This window comes from Hylobates moloch, unplaced genomic scaffold (assembly GCF_009828535.3).
Source record: "Hylobates moloch isolate HMO894 unplaced genomic scaffold, HMol_V3 SCAFFOLD_8, whole genome shotgun sequence".
In the NCBI taxonomy this organism is placed as follows: Eukaryota; Metazoa; Chordata; class Mammalia; order Primates; family Hylobatidae; genus Hylobates; species Hylobates moloch.
The window spans coordinates 33,261,998-33,280,844 of NW_026652283.1; the positions used below are offsets into that span (position 1 = coordinate 33,261,998).

General features: G+C 43.4%; 1 protein-coding gene across 2 annotated transcripts in view; it reads left to right on the top strand.

The window, feature by feature from the left end:
* Positions 1 to 18,847, top strand: part of ZCCHC17 (zinc finger CCHC-type containing 17) — a 71,778-nt gene that overhangs the window by 809 nt on the left and 52,122 nt on the right. Inside the window, exons 1-2 of one of the 2 annotated variants that reach the window (XM_032160021.2) lie at positions 10,573 to 10,908; positions 12,243 to 12,363. In XM_032160021.2, coding sequence (XP_032015912.1) covers positions 12,298 to 12,363 — 66 coding nt within the window. In that variant the 5' untranslated portion in view covers positions 10,573 to 10,908; positions 12,243 to 12,297. Of the gene's footprint in view, positions 1 to 10,572; positions 10,909 to 12,242; positions 12,364 to 18,847 lie in introns of those variants that run through there. The other variant, XM_032160022.2, reaches the window with a different exon arrangement.

Sequence of the window (18,847 nt, forward strand, 5' to 3'; positions counted from 1 at the left end):
GCGCTGGTAGCTGCAGGAAGAATTGTAATTAATTAGGTGAAGAGGTGAAGGCAGAACCTTCCATAGAGAACTACTTGTTCAGAGCCCTGAGGCACTTGGGAGGAAAATGACTAAAAGCACAAAGAGCCAATGGGGCTGGTACAAAGAGAATGAAGGGGAGTATGGTACAAGATGGAGCTGTGCGTGATAGCGGTCAGACCTTGCAGGAATTTGTAGCTTTTATTTTAAAACGGATGAGATACCACTGAGCCGTCTTCCCCCAGTGGGGTGTGGTGGAAGAGGGGTCTTCATCCCTCAGGCTCAGTGGTGTGAACAACTGGGGTTGGGGAAGCCCTAGTCGATGTGTGTGGACCACTTAGGATATGCAGTAACCCTGGTCAGAGATGTCAGTGAGGACTGAGATATGGGTGGAACTGCAGAGAACTGGACAGATTCTAGAGGTATATAGGAGGTAAAATGGGCGGGACTTGGTGATGGGTTGATTTTAGGGAGTGAAGAGAGGAATCAAAGGTAACTCCTAGGTTTCTGGCTTATGTAGTTGAATAGATGGTGGTACCATTCACTCACTATCACGGAATCCCCCAAGCTGGATAGGGAACACTAGAAGATGACTAGAGACCATTTTTTTTTCTTTTTTTTTTTTTTTTAAAGACAGGTTCTTGCTCTGTCACCCAGGCTGGAGTGTGGTGCCGCAATCTTGGCTCACTGCAACCTCCACCTCCTAGGTTCAAGCAATTCTCCTGCCTTAGGCTCCCCAGTAGCTGGGATTACAGGCGCCACCACTGTGCCGGGCCAATTTTTGTATTTCTGATGGAGATGGGGTTCCACCATATTGGCCAGGCTGGTCTCCAACTCCTGGCCTCAAGTGATCTACCTGCCTCGGCCTCCCAAAATTCTGGGATTACAGGCCTGAGCCACTGCTCCCAGCTGAGACCAGTTTTGATTGATCGATCGATTGATTGATTGTGTGGGGTCATTCATGACATCCAAGAGGCAGTTTGAAATATAGCTTTGTGCAGAGAAGAGATTTGTGTTGGGAATATAAAATTGGGGATAATTTGTATATACATGAATTGAGCCATAGGTGTGGGTAAGGTCAGCTAAGTCAGAACCTTGACTAGTTCCAACATTTAATGGTGAAGAACAGGTGAATGAACCTACAGGAGATACAGAAGGAAGGAAAGAGGACTGGAGGAATGTCTCAGAAGCAAAAGAATGATTTGTGATAGAAACTTCTAGAATTTAAATAACATGAATATTGAAAAACATATTTTGGCTTTTGTCATGGAGGTCACAGTAACCTTAGCAAGAGTTATTTTGTTGGTGTAATTGGGCCAAAAGCCAGATATGAGGCAAGGATTTGGACAAGAAAATGTAGGTAGTGAACCTACACAGTATTTTTCATAGATATGATTGTAAAGAGGAGGAGAGGATGTGCTAACCGATGGGGTTAAGGGATTATCCAGGATCCAATTGAGGATACAATTGTGAGAAATTTGACAATATTGTAGAAGATTTGAAAGTCATTGTGGAGTGTGGGAGAATGAGGTTACTAGAGAAATGTAGGATGCAAGGAAAAAAAAAATTAAAATTTTTTTCCAGCATATCCAGCGGTTTAGTGCATGCATGGAGAAAACCTGTCTCGGTATGGCAAGGACATCGCTTGCTCAAGACACATTCTAACTTCTAATATGTCTTCTCTTACTGAAAAATCCGGAAAACTGAAAACCATTTTCTAGACTCCCTTGCACCTAAGGTGAAGATTGAATTTGGAACTGAGTTAAATATGGAGAGAAGGAGGGTGTGAGTCATCCAGTTTTGCTGCCAGTCATGGCAGTAAATTTCTCCAGTCAAAAGCTCCCTGGTTTGGTGGCTTGCTGCAGTGATAGCCATAACTTTATTGGATTGTGGCAAAGGTGGTGTTATTTTTGTGGGTTAGGTGTTGTTCCTGGAAGTTCTGCCAAAGACTTTTATTGCAATACATCCCTTTCTGCTTAAGTGGGCTCTGTTGCCTGCAACTGTCCCTGACCAGGTTAGAGGTACTGCCAGAGAGTTAAATATAAAGACAGAGCTAAAGGGAGTTTAGAGTGTTGTTGGAATGATGGGCTATGGAATCTAAGCTGGATTGGAAGAAAACTGAAGAAAAAGGGGAGGGCTGATAGATTGGAAGAAAATAGAGGCCAGTAAATCTAATGAGGTCAAAGAAAGTATTCTCTGCTAGAGGATTTCTGTTTATCTAAAAGGCTTACTCAGTTATGTGTTTAACTTCCCTACTTTCCCCAGACCCTCTTTCTCTTCCTAGCTGCTACTTTTGTTTGTTTGTTTTGAGACAGAGTCTCACTCTGTTGCCCAGGCTGATTGCAGTGGCATGATTATGGCTCACTGTAGCCTCGACCTCCCAGGCTCCAGTGATCCTCCCACCTCAGCCTCTCCAGTAGGTGGGACTACAGATATGTGCCACCATGCCAGGCTAATTGTTGTATTTTTTGTAGAGATAAGGTCTTGCCATGTTGTCCAGGCTGGTCTCAAACTCCTGGCCTCAAGTGATCTTGCTGCCTTGGTCTCCCGAAGTGCTACGATTGTAGGCATAAGCCACCATGCCTGGCCCCCAAGCTTCTGCTTTAGCACTTATCACATTGCACTGTAATTGGTGTTATTTTGTGAGTTAGGTGTTGTTCCTGGAAGTTCCACCAAAGCCTGTTATTGCAATACATCCCTTTCTGCTTAAGTGGGTTCTGTTATCTGCAGCTGTCCCTGACCAGGTTAGAGGTACTGCCAGATAGTTAAATATAAAGACAGAGTTAAAGGGAGTTTAGAGTGTTTTTGGAACGATGATATCTGATATCCCTATCAGATTAGGAGGTCTTTGAGAACAGGGACTGTGTTGAAAAGGGTGGTTTAGGCCGGGTGCCATGGCTTACTCCTGTAATGCCAGCACTTTGGGAGGCCGAGGCAGGTGGATCACCTGAGGTCAGGAGTTCGAGACCATCCTGACCAACATGGTGAAACCCTGTCTCTACTAAAAATACAAAAATTATGGGCATGGTGGTGCGTGCCTGTAATCCCAGCTACTCGGGAGGCTGAGGCAGGAGAATCGCTTGAACCTGGGAGGAGGTTGCAGTGAGCTAAGATCGCGCCATTGCACTCCAGGGGTGGTTTAGTGGCAAGTGTGTGTGGCCCTTGGAATGGCGTAAGATTTGTCTCTTTCTTACTATGTGGTTTTGGACAAGTTATTTCATTCCTGTAAAATAGGATTACTTGCTTTGTAGAGGAGTTTTAAGGATTGAAAGCAGGTTTATAAAGTACCTTATGTATAAACATCAATCAATAGCATACTGAATTGATGAATTAACAATTTAAATGGGGTAAAATTAAATACTTCACTATTTTAGTAGACAATTTCCATGTGTGTTACACTGTGCTAGGCACTGGAGATTTGGGGAGGAAGGATATGATGATGTGCAAGACAAAGGCATGCTTACAAGAATTCCACATTCTACAGAGGGAGGAAAAAAATGTCCCTAAAAATGATTTGGATCCCATCTCCATCATTCATATTTTGCAATCTTGAGCAAGTTTACTTGGCTTCTCTTGTGTCCTCATTTTTAAAATGGCAATGATAATTGCCTGTTTTATGGGATAGTCAAGAAGAGAATTATTGAATGTCGTGAAGATAAAATTTTAAAAAGAAAATTAAATTAGTTAAGAGAAGTAAAGCTCTTAGATTAATACATGGCAGATATGAAGCACTCAAATATTAGCTATTATAAGACTTTGAAGGGATCTTAGGAATAATTGACTGAAAGAGTAGTGTCGGGTGGTAGAATAAATGCTGATCCTGGGGTCTTGTACCAGTGTTGCTAACTGTGAGCAGCCTTTGTCAAATCACTTGGCTTCATTTTCAGTTGCATAAGAGTAATAGGTTTAATTATTTCCGTAATTCCTTTAAGCTTTTACATTTTCTGAGTTCACCTTTTGTGTTTTTCCTGGCATTTTACTATTCCTCTTTCCTGCTTTTGGCTATTTTCTCAACAGGTCACGATTGGAATTTGAAAACAAGAAGCATCTATCTTACATGGTCACTCTAGAATTTGGTGGGAGGGAGAAAAGTTGGACCACCAGTTTGACATTTGAAAGTGTCCTGGCCGGGTGCGGTGGCTCACACCTGTAATCCTAACACTTTGGGAGGCCGAGGCGAGCGGATCACTTGAGGTCAGGAGTTTGAGACCAGCCTGACCAACATGGTGAAACCCTGTCTCTACTAAAAGTACACAAATTAGCCAGGCATGGTGTTGCATGCCTGTAGCCCCAGCTACTTGGGAGGCAGAGGTGAGAGAATCGCTTGAACCCGGGCGGTGGAGGTTGCAGTGAGTCGAGATCGCACCACTGCACTCCAGCCTGGGCGACAGAGCGAGACTCTGTCTTAAAAAAAAATAATAATAATAAAGAAAGTGTTCCATCTGTTGATCTGTCCAACATATTAAATGGGACCTAGCTCCTTCTCCTTCTATGTCCTTTAGACCAGAATGTGTTCCCCCCTCTTTCTCTACCTGTGCTTGGCATATAGTAAGGCTCAGTTCACTCATTTAAAAAAACTGAGCACTTGTAGTATACCAGGCCCCAGGAACACAAAATCAAATAAGAAATGGTCCTTGGTTTCATGTTTGAATAAATGGATCCAGACCTTGCTCATTCTAGCTCTTCCATGAATGATATCCACATTGATTCCTTTAATGTTGGGACCTAGTTAGTGTTAGAGCTATACTCTATAAAATTTAGATTTAGACCGTGTATTAACTCATTTTCACACTGCTCTAAAGAACTCCCTGAGACTGGGTAATTATAAAGGAGAAAGGTTTAATTGACTCACAGTTCTGAATCGCTGGGGAGTCCTCAGGAAACTTAAAGCTCATGGCGGAAGGTGAAGGGGAAGCAAGGCACGTCTTATGTGGTGTCAGAGGAGAGAGAGAGAGAGAGAGAGCAAGAGAAATTGCCACATTTAAACCATCAGATGTCGTGAAAACTCTCTCACTATCATGAGAACAGCCTGCAGGAAACCGCCATAATCTAGTCACCTCCCACTAGGTCCCTTCCCCAACATGTGGGGATTACAATTCAAGATGAAATTTGGGTGAGGACACAAAGCCAAACCATATTAGATTGTAAATTCTTTTTGAGGTATAGTGCTTAAGAATGCAGGCTCTTGGCTGGGTGCTATGGCTCATGCCTATAATTCTCAGCACTTTGGGAGGCTGAGGTAGGAGGATTGCTTGAGCCAAGAGTTCAAGACCGTACTGGGCAGCATAATGAGATCCAGTCTCTATCCCCCCCAAAAAAAAAAAATTTAGCCAAGCTCGTTGGTGTGTTTCTGTCCCATCTACTTGGGAGGCTGAGGCGGGAGGATAGCTTGAGCCCAGGAGGTCAAGGCTGCAGGGAGCCATGTTTGGATCATTGCACTCCAGCCTGGACAACAGAGTGAGACCCTGCCTCAAAACAAAAAACAAAACAAACAGTGCAGGCTCTGGAGTCATTATTCTGTCTCTGTTCATATCCTAGTATTTTTAGTTAGCTTACTTTGCTCACAATTCCAGCACAGCTTAAAAATAAACTAAAATTCCTTTAAATTCTTTAGGGTTCTAGTCAATTAGTACTCTTAAGTAACATAAAAATCTAAATCCAAACAAGCCGGAAAATGATAACAACAAAAATCTTGACCAGGTCTGTAAGGTGACACATTAAATGAAGTTCCAAAAAGGCTATGAAATGTCTGGCCAATTTAATATTTTTCTTTAAACTTTTCATTGCTTGGGGGATAGGAGGACAGGATGTGTAGGGTTTTTTCCCCAGTTGCATGTGTACTTTAAAAATTTTTTTTGAAACTATCACAAAATTATGGAAGCATGTACAGATAACATTTTTCTGAATTATTTGAGTTAAATTGCTGACCCGGTACCCCAACAGCCCTGAAAACTTTTTTTCCTACAAACAAGGACATTCTCCTCTATAGCCACAGTGTAATTACCAACATTATGAAATTAACATTGCATTACTTCTTTGATCCTCAGGCCCCACCTCTTGATGTTCGAGCTCTGACTACCCATTCTGGGCTGCTCCAATGTGTGCCTTCATCACTCTACTCTTCCCTATATTGCAGTTCTCTTTGTGGATTTCCTCCTCACCCAACGTAGACTGACCTCACTCTGGGCCACCATTTCTTCTCCTGTATCCTTTACTTCCATCCCATACTTTCCTTGCTCTGTCCCTTGTTTTGGAAAGAAGAGTGGCTAGTAATTGGTCCCCTGTTGCTTCTCTATATAACACAGTTGTTTAAAACATTCAAGCAGAATGCTTTGTTCTGCGTTCAGAACTATTGCAAGGCAACTCCAAATGGTGTACCTCAATCCTTGTCAACTTACTGGCTCTTTTAAGTGTATGAATGTCCTGTCTGACTGACTATATCCATCTTAATGTTATATACTCTTTTTTTTTTTCTTAGACAGAGTCTCTGTTGCCCAGGGTGGAGTTGCCCAGGGTGGAGTGCAGTGGCATGATCTTGGCTTGCTGCAACCTCCACCTCCCATGTTCAAGTGGTTCTCCTGTTTCAGTCTCCCGAGTAGCTGGGATTACAGGTGCCCACCACAACGCCCAGCTAATTTTTGTATTTTTAGTAGAGATGGGGTTTCATCGTGTTGCTCAGGCTGTTCTCGAACTCCTGGGCTCTAGTGATGCACCCGCCTTGGCCTCCCAAAGTGCTGGTATTAACAGGTGTGAGCCACCGTGCCTGGATCAATGTTATATACTCTTTTTTTTTTGAGATGGAGTCTTGCTCTGTCGCCCAGGCTGGAGTACAATGGTACGATCTCAGTTCAGTGCAAGCTCCACCTCCCAGGTTCACGCCATTCTCCTGCCTCAGCCTCTCGAGTAGCTGGGATTACAGGTGCCCACTCCCACACCCAGCTAATTATTTGTATTTTTAGTAGAGACGGGGTTTCACCATGTTAGCCAGGATGGTCTTGATCTCCTGACCTCGTGATCCACCCGCCTCGGCCTCCCAAAGTGCTGGGATTGCGGGCATGAGCCACTGCGCCCCGCTGTATACTCTTTAAAAGTAGCAGAACTCTTTTTTTTCCAAGTGAAATCTTACACAGAATTTTAATATGTAAACTGGATCAAAGCAGAATACATTGTTACAGTAGGCACCCTTGCAGTAATTCTCACTCACTCCCCCTTTCACTGTGGCCCACCATAAGGTTGGGAGATTAACTGTGAATCAGTAATAATTGACCTTTGCCTAATTACTGAGGAGAGGCTTCTACCCAACTGCTTTGAGTGGGACTTCTCCCAGCTCTAGTTTCTTTGGGGGTTCTACTCCCTCAGCCTTTGGTATGGAGGCTCACCTCTGGTTGATTGACTTAGAGGCAGCCTCATTGGTCTGGGACCTTGTGGTGACCTAGATATTTCAGAGTTGACTTTTTTTTTTTTAATGTCTTTTTTTTTGAGACAGAGTTTCATTTTGTCTTCTAGGCTGGAGTGCAGTGGTATGATCACGGCTCAGTGCACTCTCCATCTCTTGGGCTCAAGTGATCCTCCTGCCTCAGCCTCCTGAGTAGCTGGGACAATAGGCACGTGCCACTATGCTGAGCTAATTTATTTTATTTTTTGTATTTTTAGTAGAGATAGGGTTTTACCGTGTTGCCCAGGCTGGTCTTGAACTCCTGACCTCAAGCGATCCACCCACCTTGGCCTTCCAAAGTGCTGGCATACAGGCGTGAGCCACCATGCCAGACCATAGTTTTCTTTTCTTTTTTTTAAAATATTTTGTGGAGATGGGGTGTCGCTATGTTGCCCAGGCTGGCCTTGAACTTCTGGGCTCAAGCATTCCTTCCACCTCGGCCTTCCAAAGTGCTGGGATTACAGGCGTGAGCTACTGTGCCTGGCCTGGTAGTTGACTTTTTAAAAATAAATTTGGATTAACTAAGGAGGCTCTGAGTAACCGCAATAGAACCTTCGGTTTCTACAGAATTTGAAAAAAAGTTTTATATTCCATGTTTAAAAAATGACAACCATTTACTTTCCTGAAATTGTAAACCTGTTATAGTCATACCCCCTTGTTCATGGGGGATACATTCCAAGACCCCCATTGGATCCCTAAAATTGTGGGCACTGCTGAACCCAGTTGCCATCAATTGGAAGACGTTTCTGTTTGTATTTTCTACCCACAAATTTAATGCCTTCTCCATCTTAACTAAGCACTTATCATACATTGTGGCTATAACTTTAGCAGTTTGAGGTGCAACAGCAAAACTAACATGAATGTTTTTCTCTTCCTCATAATTTCAGACATCAAAGATTCATTCTTACTATAGATCTTAGCAACCTTAGCATACAATTTCTTTTTCCCCTTGAGAACTTTCACCCTTTCACTTAAAGGAAGTACTTTACAGCTTCTCTTTGGCATACCGAAATTGCCAGCATTACTACTGTGCTTTGTGGCCATTACTAAGTAAAGAAAGGATTATTTGAACACAAGCAGAGATACTTCAACAGTCAGTCTGATAACCAAGATGGCTACTATGTGACTAATGGGCACTTAATATACACTAAGTGACTAGTGTATGCAGCATGGATACGCTGGACAAAGGGGATGATTCGTATCCCAGATGGAACAGAGTGGGATGGCACAAGATTTCATCACACTAGTAAGAACAACATAACAGTTTTAAACTTATGAATTGTTTATTTATGGAATTTTTCATTTGGTGTTTTTGGACCATGGTAGACTGTGAGTAACTGCGCTGTGGAAAGTACAGCTGTGGATGGGAGGACTACTGTACTGTTACATTTCAGGCTTTCCCTCAAAAATGCATGCCAGTTTTTTTGAGATAAGGTCTCACTGTGTCGCCTCGGCTGAATTGCATTGGCATGATCATACCTCACTGCAGCCTTGATCTCCTTGGCTCAAGCGATCCTCTTGCTTCAGCCTCCCAAGTAGCTGGGATTATAGGCTGGTGTCACCACACCTGGCTGATTTTTTTTCTTTTTTTTGAGATGGAGTCTCGCTCTGTCACCAGCCTGGACTGTAGTGGCGCAATCTCGGCTCACTGCAGTCTCCGCCTCCCAGGTTCAAGTGATTCTCCTACCTCAGCCTCCCAAGTAGCTGGGACTACAGGTGTGCGCCACCACGCCTAGCTAATTTTTGTATTTTTAGTAGAGACGGGGTTTCACCATGTTGGCCAGGATGGTCTGTAACTCTTGACCTCGTGATCCGCCTGCCTCGGCCTCCCAAAGCATTGGGATTACAGGCATGAGCCACCATGCCTGGCTGATTTTTTTTTTTAAGTAGAGATAGAGTCTCACTGTGTTGTCCAGTCTGGTCTTGAACTCCTGGCCTCAAGTGATCCACCCGCCTTAGCTTCCCAAAGCTGGGATTACAGTCGTGAGCCACTGCACCTGGCCCCAGTTTCCTTCTTGAAGAACTGCACGGGATTTCTTAGGCTACTGTTCTACAGGAGGTACAAATCTGGGAGCATTAAACCCAGCTTTTTATATGCTTATCACAGCAGAAGTCTGTAAGCAACAATGTAAGTTTATTTCTGCTTTTGACCTTTTTTTGTTTTTTTTGAGATGGGATCTTGCTCTGTTTTCCAGGCTGGAGTGCAGTGGCCTGATCTCAGCCCACTGCAGCCTCTGCCTCACCGGTTCAAGCGATTCTCCTGCCTCCAGAGTAGCTGGGAATACAGGCGCCTGCCATCACGCCTGGCTAATTTTTGTCTTTTTTTTTTTTTGGAGACAGACTCTCACTGTGTCACCAGGCTGGAGTGCAGGGCGCAATCTCGGCTCACTGCAACCTCTGCCTGCTGGGTTCAAGCAATTCCCCTGCCTCAGCCTCCCAAGTAGCTGGGACCACAGGTGTGCACCACCACGCCCGGCTCACTTTTTGTATTTTAGTAGAGATGGGGTTTCACCGTGTTGACCAGGCTGGTCTCGAACTCCTGATCTCAGATGGTCCACCCACCTTGGCCTCCCAAAGTGCTGGGATTACAGGCGTGAGCCACTGCACCTGGCCTATGACCTTTGTGTGTAGAGGAACAGATGATAGATTAAGATGTTTGAAGTTAATTTAGATGTTTCAGCTGCTGGTGCCCCTATGGATTCTGTACCTCACTAATATGTTTCAAGTGTTGGAGGGATAATAAAAGTCTCCTGATAGAACCTGATAGATTAGTAACTCCTGTTCTAGCATGTGAGGTGAGGGATACTGGACAGAGGGAAGGGACAGGCTAGAGATGAGATTGTATTGCTATGAAATGGAAGAGGCAGGATTTAACCAGAATGTAAAACTTGGAATTAACCTGTTTATGAGCTATTTCTCAAGAACTGACAAATCTGCCTGTATTAGCTCTGTGTACTTTTAGTAAAGTAATAAAAAGACACTTTGGCTGACCTAAGCAGAAAAGGGCAAGTTTATTATAAGGATATAAGATTATCTTATGAACTTGAGGACAGGGGTGTTCCTGAGCTGTGGGATAATACTAGAACAAGGGTTTGGATGTCCTGACAGGATTTTCTTTCATTTCTGTTTCAAGTGAAGCTGTCTACTTAATGGATGGTCATTGTCAATCAGGAATACTTACCAAAATCAGGACATCAAGTCATCCTCTGAAAGTGAAAGGAAGCAGTGGGGGTTGAGGAGAGAAGAAAGTATTCACCTGTGAAAACACAAGAAAAATAATTTTAGGTCTTACTGGTGTCAAGTGTAATTGGGAGGAAAGAGAACTGAGGATAGTACCATTAGATTTATCTTGGCAGTGATTTATCCAACAGAGTAAAGAGGCATGTTTAAGAGCCGCTAGATTGCTGGTTTCCGCTCTGTGTGGGATCAGGAGGCTGAACAAGATGATCTCTAAGGTAAGTATCCAAAGCTGTCAGTTTTGCTACCTAGGCAGCATCAGTGTCACCTAGTAGCTGGTTGAAAATGCATTATCTCAGGTAACACCTCAGACCTACTGAATTGCAATCTGCATTTTCACATAATTCAGAAATAGTTAAATGAATTTGGTACATCCAACAATGGATTATTAGGTACGTGTTAACAAAAAGTTGTGTATGTGTATGAATTGCTATAATAAGAAAATGTTAATGATTTCATGATTCCATTAAAAAACCACTTCTACATATTAAAAAACTGTAAGAATATAGATCAAATTGAATTACAGATGATTTCATTTTCTTTATTATTAATGTATTATCTGAGTTTTTTTATTATCTGAACTTTCACAGTGTGTATGTGTTTTAATTTTATCAAGAAAAAAAAAGTAAGCCCTTTTCTCTTTGAAGTCACTTCAGATTTAACACCTAGCATAGTAGTTAAGAGAATGGACTCTGGAGTCAGCCAGTTTGACTCCCCATTTCCTGGCTTTTTGACATGCTTAGTAATTTGACTTCTGGAAGCCTTTGTTCTCTCATCTGTGTAATATAATAGTAATAGAACCTACATTTTAAGAGTTTTGAGAATTGTTTTGTTTTGTTTTTGAGATGGAGTTTGCTCTGTTCCCCAGGCTGGGGTGCAGTGGTGTGATCTCAGCTCACTGCAGCCTCCGCCTGCCAGGTTCAAGTGATTCTCCTGCCTCAGCCTCCCAAGTAGCTGGGACTGCAGGCACCTGCCACTATGCCTGGATAATTTTTGTATTTTTAGTAGAGACAGGATTTCGCCATGTTGGCCAGGCTGGTCTGGAACTCCTGACCTCCGGTGATCGTCCGACCTCAGCTCCCACAGTGCTGGGATTACAGGTGTGAGCCACCATACCCAGCCTGAGTTTTGAGAATTAAATGAGATTGTATGTCTAGTGCTTAGCACAGTGCTTGGACATAGTAAGTGGTCCATTAATGTTTTTATTTCTGTTATTCCATGTTTTTGAGATCTGCTCAAACATACTTACCATCTTTTCCCACCCTCCCCCAAAATTCTTCCCCGGCAAAAAAATAGCAAAAATAGCAATTTAAAGAACCAAACACAACAAAATTAGTAGCCTGATGACCTTGGGTAAGTAACAAATTGTTCAGAAATAGGATCAAGGTTTCCAAAACTCCCCACAATTAGAATAAACAAGAGAGATTTGGATAAAAGTGTATGGTGTTAAATCTAGTGGTATTATTCTGTAGAGAATAGCTGTGGATTGTCTGCATATTCATTTCTTTAACACAGATATCTCTGTAATTGGTGTCTGATTTCTTTATGACAGGACACTTGCATTAGCTTTAATAGAAGAGAAATGGAGGAGCCATAGAATATTAAGGATGAATTCAGGAAGGCCTGAGACCATGGAAAACTTGCCTGCTCTCTACACTATTTTCCAAGGAGAGGTATATTCTTTTGTGTTTTGAAAACCCACCATTTATGTTAAGAATAGATTGAGGGTGACAACTGGGTTTGATGTTCCTGTCCACTTAAGTCTGTCTCGAGCATTACAGCTTAAATGGGAAGGGCCAGCAGAACATGTGGCAATCACATGTGCCTTCTCTAAGCTCCAGATATTTAAGAGTGTAGTTGACATCATCACTGGAATACCAGCATGTCTAATTTATGTTTTAAAATGAATTTATTTTTTCACTGCTGTGGTTTGAACATCCTAAAAAGCATGTTTTGGAAACTTAATCTCCAGTGCATCAACGTTGGGAGGTAGGGCCTAGTAGGAGGTATTTAGGTCATGAGGGCTCCACTCTCCTGAATGGATTAATGCCAATTATTGAAAGGCTTGAGGCTGTGAGTTTCATCTCTTTCTCTCCTTCTTACCCTCTTACCTTCCACCGTGGGATGACACAACAGGAAGATTCTTGCCAGATGCAGGCACCTTGCTCTTGGACTTTCCAACCTCCAGAATTATGAGCCAAATAAATTTCATTTCTTTATAAATTATCCAGTCTCTGGTATTCTGTTAAAGTAACACAGAACATACTGAGACACTCAAAAAATTGTTTCTCTTCTAGGTGTTTTCACCTCAACAAATAGAACCACTATTCTGCAGGTTCCCAGACTACACATCTGGCCATCATCCTTGATTTCTCTTCCTGATTTGATTTTGATTTTCCCTCCCACTCCAGTCTATTTGCAAGTTCTAATTATATCTCTGGTCTGTGTACTTCTTTATCCCCTTGGCACCCTGTTAGTTAAAACTCTCCATCTCTTGCCTGGTCTTTACTGGCATTCCTGCTTCATTGTAGCTGCTCTCCAGTCTGTTCTTCACATTGCAGCTAACATAAGATTTTTATTTTTGTTTTTGTTTTTTAATTCTTTTTAAAAAATTGAGCTGGGGTCTCACTATGTTGCCCAGGCTGGTCTCAAACTCCTGGGCTTAAGTGATACTCCCACTTCAGCCTCCCAAAGTCCTGGGGTTACAGGCATGAGCCACTGTGCTTGGCCTAGAATAAGATTTTTAAAGTAGGTCGGACGTGTTGCTTTCTCACATTTCTTCAGAAGCTTCTCATTACAATTGAATACAGACACGGACCTTCCACAGCTTGCCGCTGGGTGCTCTCATAATGTTGTTTGTTCTACCCTACTCATAGTCAAGACACACTGGCCTCCTTAATAGCTTTGAACAGTCTGAGTTCTTTCTCTCTCTTTAGGATTTTTGCACATGCTGTTTTTTTTTTTAGTCTGTGCTGCTATAACAAAATACCTGAGACTGGGTAATTTATAAAGAACAGAAATTTATTTCTCACAGTTCTGGAGGCTGGGAAATCTAAGATCAAGTTGTCAGCAGATTTGGTGTCTAGTGAAGACTACTCTCTGTTTCCAAGATGGCACCTTCCTGCTACATCCTCTGGAGGGAAGAAATGCTGTGTCCTCACATGACAGAAGGGACAGAAAGAGCGAACTCACCCTTTCGAGCCCTTTTATGAGGCACTCATCCATTCATGAGGGGCCTGAAGGCCCTACCTCTTGATACCATTGAATTGGGGATTAGGCTTCAAAGTAAATATTGGAGAAATACCAAAGTTCATATTGAACTTTAGTTCCCCACATGGGGGTATTAAGAGGTGGTATTGGCCGGGCGCGGTGGCTCACGCTTGTAATCCCAGCACTTTGGGAGGCCAAGGCGGGTGGATCACGAGGTCAGGAGATCGAGACCACGGTGAAACCCCGTCTGTACTAAAAAATACAAAAAATTAGCCGGGCGTGGTGGCGGGTGCCTGTAGTTGGAGAGGCTGAGGCAGGAGAATGGCGTGAACCCGGGAGGCGGAGCTTGCAGTGAGCCGAGATTGCGCCACTGCACTCCAGCCTGGGCAACAGAGCGAGACTCTGTCTCGCTCTGTTGCCCAGGCTGGAGTGCAGTTAAAAAAAAAAAAAAAAAAAAAAAAAAGAGGTGGTATTAAGAAGTATTAATCACTTGGGAAGTGGTTAAGTCATGAAGGCTCTGCCCTTGTAAATGTGATTAATGCCCTTATAGAAGAGGCTACAGAGAGCTGCCTGGCCTCTCCATTCCTTCTGCTATGTGAGACACAGCATTTGTCACCTCCAAAGGACACAGGAATAAGGCGCCATCTTGGAAGCAGACTGAGCCCTTATCAAATACAGAATCTGCTAGCACCTTGATCTTGAACTTCCCAGCCTCCAGAACTGTGAGAAATAAATTTCTGCGGTATTTTGTTATAGCAGCACAAACAGACTAAGACACTCTTCCTTTTAACTACCCACTTTCCCATCCTCTTGTATTCGTCCTTTAGGTCTCAGCCCTAATGTCTCCTCAGAATTTTTTTTACCCATTGTAAATAAATAGGTTCACACTGTATTTAATTATATACTTGTTTAATGTCTATCTCCTCACAAGACACTAAGCTCCATGAGGGCCGAGTTCTGTCTGTTTTGTTGTATATCTCAGTCTTAGGTGGATGGGTAGAAAATAGTAAGTGCTTGATACATCTTTGATGACTGAATGAAGTATCATCGTTTGGTAGAGAAGGCAATATATTTGTTTCAAGACCAGAGGCTTTGAAACCAGACAAAATTGGGATTCTAGTCCCACCTCTTTTGCTTACTATGTGAGCCTTTAGGGTGTCACTTAATCTCTTTGAACCTCAGTTTTCTTGTTTGTTAAATGGAGGTTCCATTTATTCACAGTAATTCTCTTCCATAGAATTACTGTGATGGTTAAATAAGCTATCATCTGTGGGTAGCAAGACACCCAGGTGCCGAGGCAAGAGACCGAGGACACGAGCTGTTCCAGTATAATAAAATATAAAACAAGAATAGTTATACCAGATATAGGACTTAGATATGATTATATATGAATATAATTAATCATTAGTTAGTAGTACTTATTCTTTATTCCAATGTTATAATAATCCTCGCTCTATAATCATAACCTAGAAAAAACCAGGCCATACAGAGATAGGAGCTGAGGGGACACAGTGAGAAGTGACCAGAAGACAAGAGTGCGAGCCTTCTGTTATGCCCAGACAGGGCCACTAGAGGGCTCCTTGGTCTAGCGGTAACGCCAGCATCTGGGAAGATGCCCGTTGCCAGGCGGACCGTGGTCTAGCGGTAGCGTAAGTGTCAAGGAAAACACCCGCTACTTAGCAGACCGGGAAAGGGAGTCTCCTTTTCCCCGGGGGAGCTTAGAGAAGACTCTACTCCTCCACCTCTTGTGGAGGGCCTGACATTAGTCAGGCTTGCCCGCAGTTATCCGGAGGCCTAACCTTCTCCCTGTGATGCTGTGCTTCAGTGGTCACCCTCCTAGTCCGCCTTCATGTTCCATCCTGTACACCTGGTGCTGCCTTCTAGATAGCAGTAGCAAATTAGTGAAAGTACTAAAAGTCTCTAATAATGGTGTAAGTTGTTTCTCTCTTTGTCTCCTCTCTCTCTCTCTCTCTCTCTCTCTGCCTCGGCTGCCAGGCAGGGAAGGGCCCCCTGTCCAGTGGACACGTGACCCACGTGGCCTTACCTATCATTGGAGATGGCTCACTCTCCTTATCCTGCCCCTTTGTCTTGTATCTAATAAATATCAGTGCAGCCTGGCATTTGGGGCCACTACTGGTCCCCCGGGCCCAGCTGTCTTTTCTTTTATCTCTTTGTCTTGTGTCTTTATTTCTACATTCTCTCATCTCTGCACACGAGGAGAGACCCACCGACTCTGTGGGGCTGGACCCTACAATCATCTATAAAAATACAATGCCTGAGACATAGTAGGAATTAATTAATGTTGGCTCCCTCCTCTTGAAGTGAAAGTAAAGCCAAAAAATTGTTTTCAGTGTCTTACAAGAGCATGTAGTTTGTTTGTTTGTTTGTTTGAGACGGAGTTTTGCTTTTGTTGTCCAGGTTGGAGTGCAATGGTGTGATCTCAGCTCACTGCAACTGCTCACTGCAACCTCCACCTCCCAGGTTCAAGCAATTCTCCTGCCTCAGCCTCCTAAGTAGCTGGGCTTACAGGTGCCCACCACCCACCACATGCAGCTAAATTTTGTACTTTTAGTAGAGACAGGGTTTCACCATGTTGGCCAGGCTAGTCTCCTGACCTCAGGTGATCCACCCGCCTTGGCCTCTCAAAGTGCTGGGATTACAGGTGTGAACCACTACACTGGGCCTCTTTTTTTTTTTCCTTGTTTTTGAGACAAGGTCTCACTCTGTTGCCCAGGCTGGACTGCAATGGTGTGATTTGGCTAACTGCAGCTTCCACCTCCTGGGTTTTAAGTGATCCTCCCACTCAGCCCCCAAGGTAGCTGGGACAACAGGCACACACCACCACACCTGGCTAATTTTTCTTGGAGACAAGGTCTCACTATGTTGCCCAGGCTGGTCTTTTGAACTCCTGAGCTCAAGCGATCTGCCCACCTCAGCCTCCCAAAGTGCTGGGATCAGGCATGAATCATCGCACCTGGCCTGAGCCTATAGTTTTTTTTTTTTTTTTTTTTGAGACGGAGTCTCGCTCTATCACCCAGGCTGGAGTGCAGTGGCGCGATCTCGGCTCACTGCAAGCTCCGCCTCCCAGGTTCACGCCATTCTCCTGCCTCAGCCTCTCCGAGTAGCTGGGACTACAGGCGCCCGCCACCACGCCCGCCTCGGCCTCCCAAAGTGCTGGGATTACAAGCGTGAGCCACCGCGCCCGGCCTGAGCCTATAGTTTTTTAATGGTATCATTTATACTTGATATTCATACTTGGCATTCATACTTGCTTTTATATGGTTGACAGAAGTTTTACCTCCTAATAATGTGAGGTCTTGGAGGACAGACTTTGTGACTATCAGTCAGTTATAGATAATTGTGGCTCTTGACTTCTGTTAAGTTGATCCCAACTTGTAATATAACAGTCAAGATACAAAGTATAATACCATTTTAACACATAGCAAACAGCTCTGCTCTTTAAAGCCTCTGTCCTTTTTCTTTATGGCTCATGGTATCCCCAAAAGTTAGTAAGGTACTGGAGCTCAGAAGAAGGAAGTGTAGCACTGGAGGTGAAACTGATTTTTCTGATCATGAAGCCCTCACTCATCAGGTGCTGCACAAAAGAAAGGGAAGAACACTCTGCCCTCCACAGAATAACTCGGATTTCTAAAGTGGATCCTAACCTACAGCTTGCTCTCTTCTCTTCTCTTCCTCTTTTTTTTTTTTTTTTTTTTTGACAGAGTCTCACTCTGTCACCCAGGCTGGAGTGCAGTGGTGCAATCTCAGCTCACTGCAACCTCTGCCTCCCGGGTTCAAGCGATTCTCCTGCCACAGTCTCCAGAGTCGCAGGTACTACAGGCGTCAGCCACCACGCCCTGCTAATTTTTTGTATTTTTAGTAGAGACAGTTTCGCCATGTTGGCCAGGCTGATTTCAAACTCCTGACCTCAAGTGATCCACCCACCTCAGCCTCCCAAAGTGCTGGGATTACAGGCGTGAGCCACTGTGCCCGGCCACCTACAGCTTTCTTATATGAGATGGAGCTTGAATTAGTGTAGGTTTTATATATTACTATCAGGGATGGATGGTCTTTAAGAATGTTCAGAGAGAACTTTATAGTTCTAACTTACTATATCAGTAGCACATTTTGAAAAGGGATGGTTTAGAAGTGACTTGGAGTTAGGGAAAGAGAAATATGATAAATTAGAAAGAAGAAACTTTTCAGAATATTCATCCATGAACATTTAATGAGTACCCAATATTTACAAAGAAGAGGAGTTACACTAAAATTGGAAAAAAAAAGATGTAAGCCTAATCTATGCTAGCACTTTCACACATTCTATCTTATTGAATCTCTCCAAAGAAATTGTTAACTCTATTTGTTAGATAAGGAGACTCTTCTCAGAAGTTAAGTAATCACCCAGTGATTAATAAATGGCAAAGCTAGGATTCTAAATCAGGTCCTCTTTCCAAGTTTACTTTCTGCTAAACTGCCGCTGGGGTTATCCAATTGTACATAAATGTATGGAGGAACCAAAAGACCCATGAGAATTCTTTTTTTTTTTTTTTTTTTTTTTAAGACGGAGTCTTCCTCTGTCGCTCAGGCTGGAGTGCAGTGGGTTCAAGCAATTCTCATGCCTTAACCTCCTGAGTAGCTGGGATTACAGGCGCATGCCACCACACCTGGCTAATTTTTGTATTTTTAGTAGAGATGGGTTTTCACCATGTTGACCAGGCTGGTCTCGAACTCCTGACCCCAAGTGATCCATCTGCCTTGGCCTCCCAAAGTGCTGGGATTATAGGCGTGAACCACTGCACCCAGCCAAGAGAATTCTTTTGACTGAATTGAGTTATAGGAGGAATATAGATAAATTTGGTGGTTCTATGGTCATTTGTTGGTACAGCTCTGTTACAGCATTTATCCTGGTCTGTCTTGTATTATTATTACTTGTACGTCTCTCTCTCC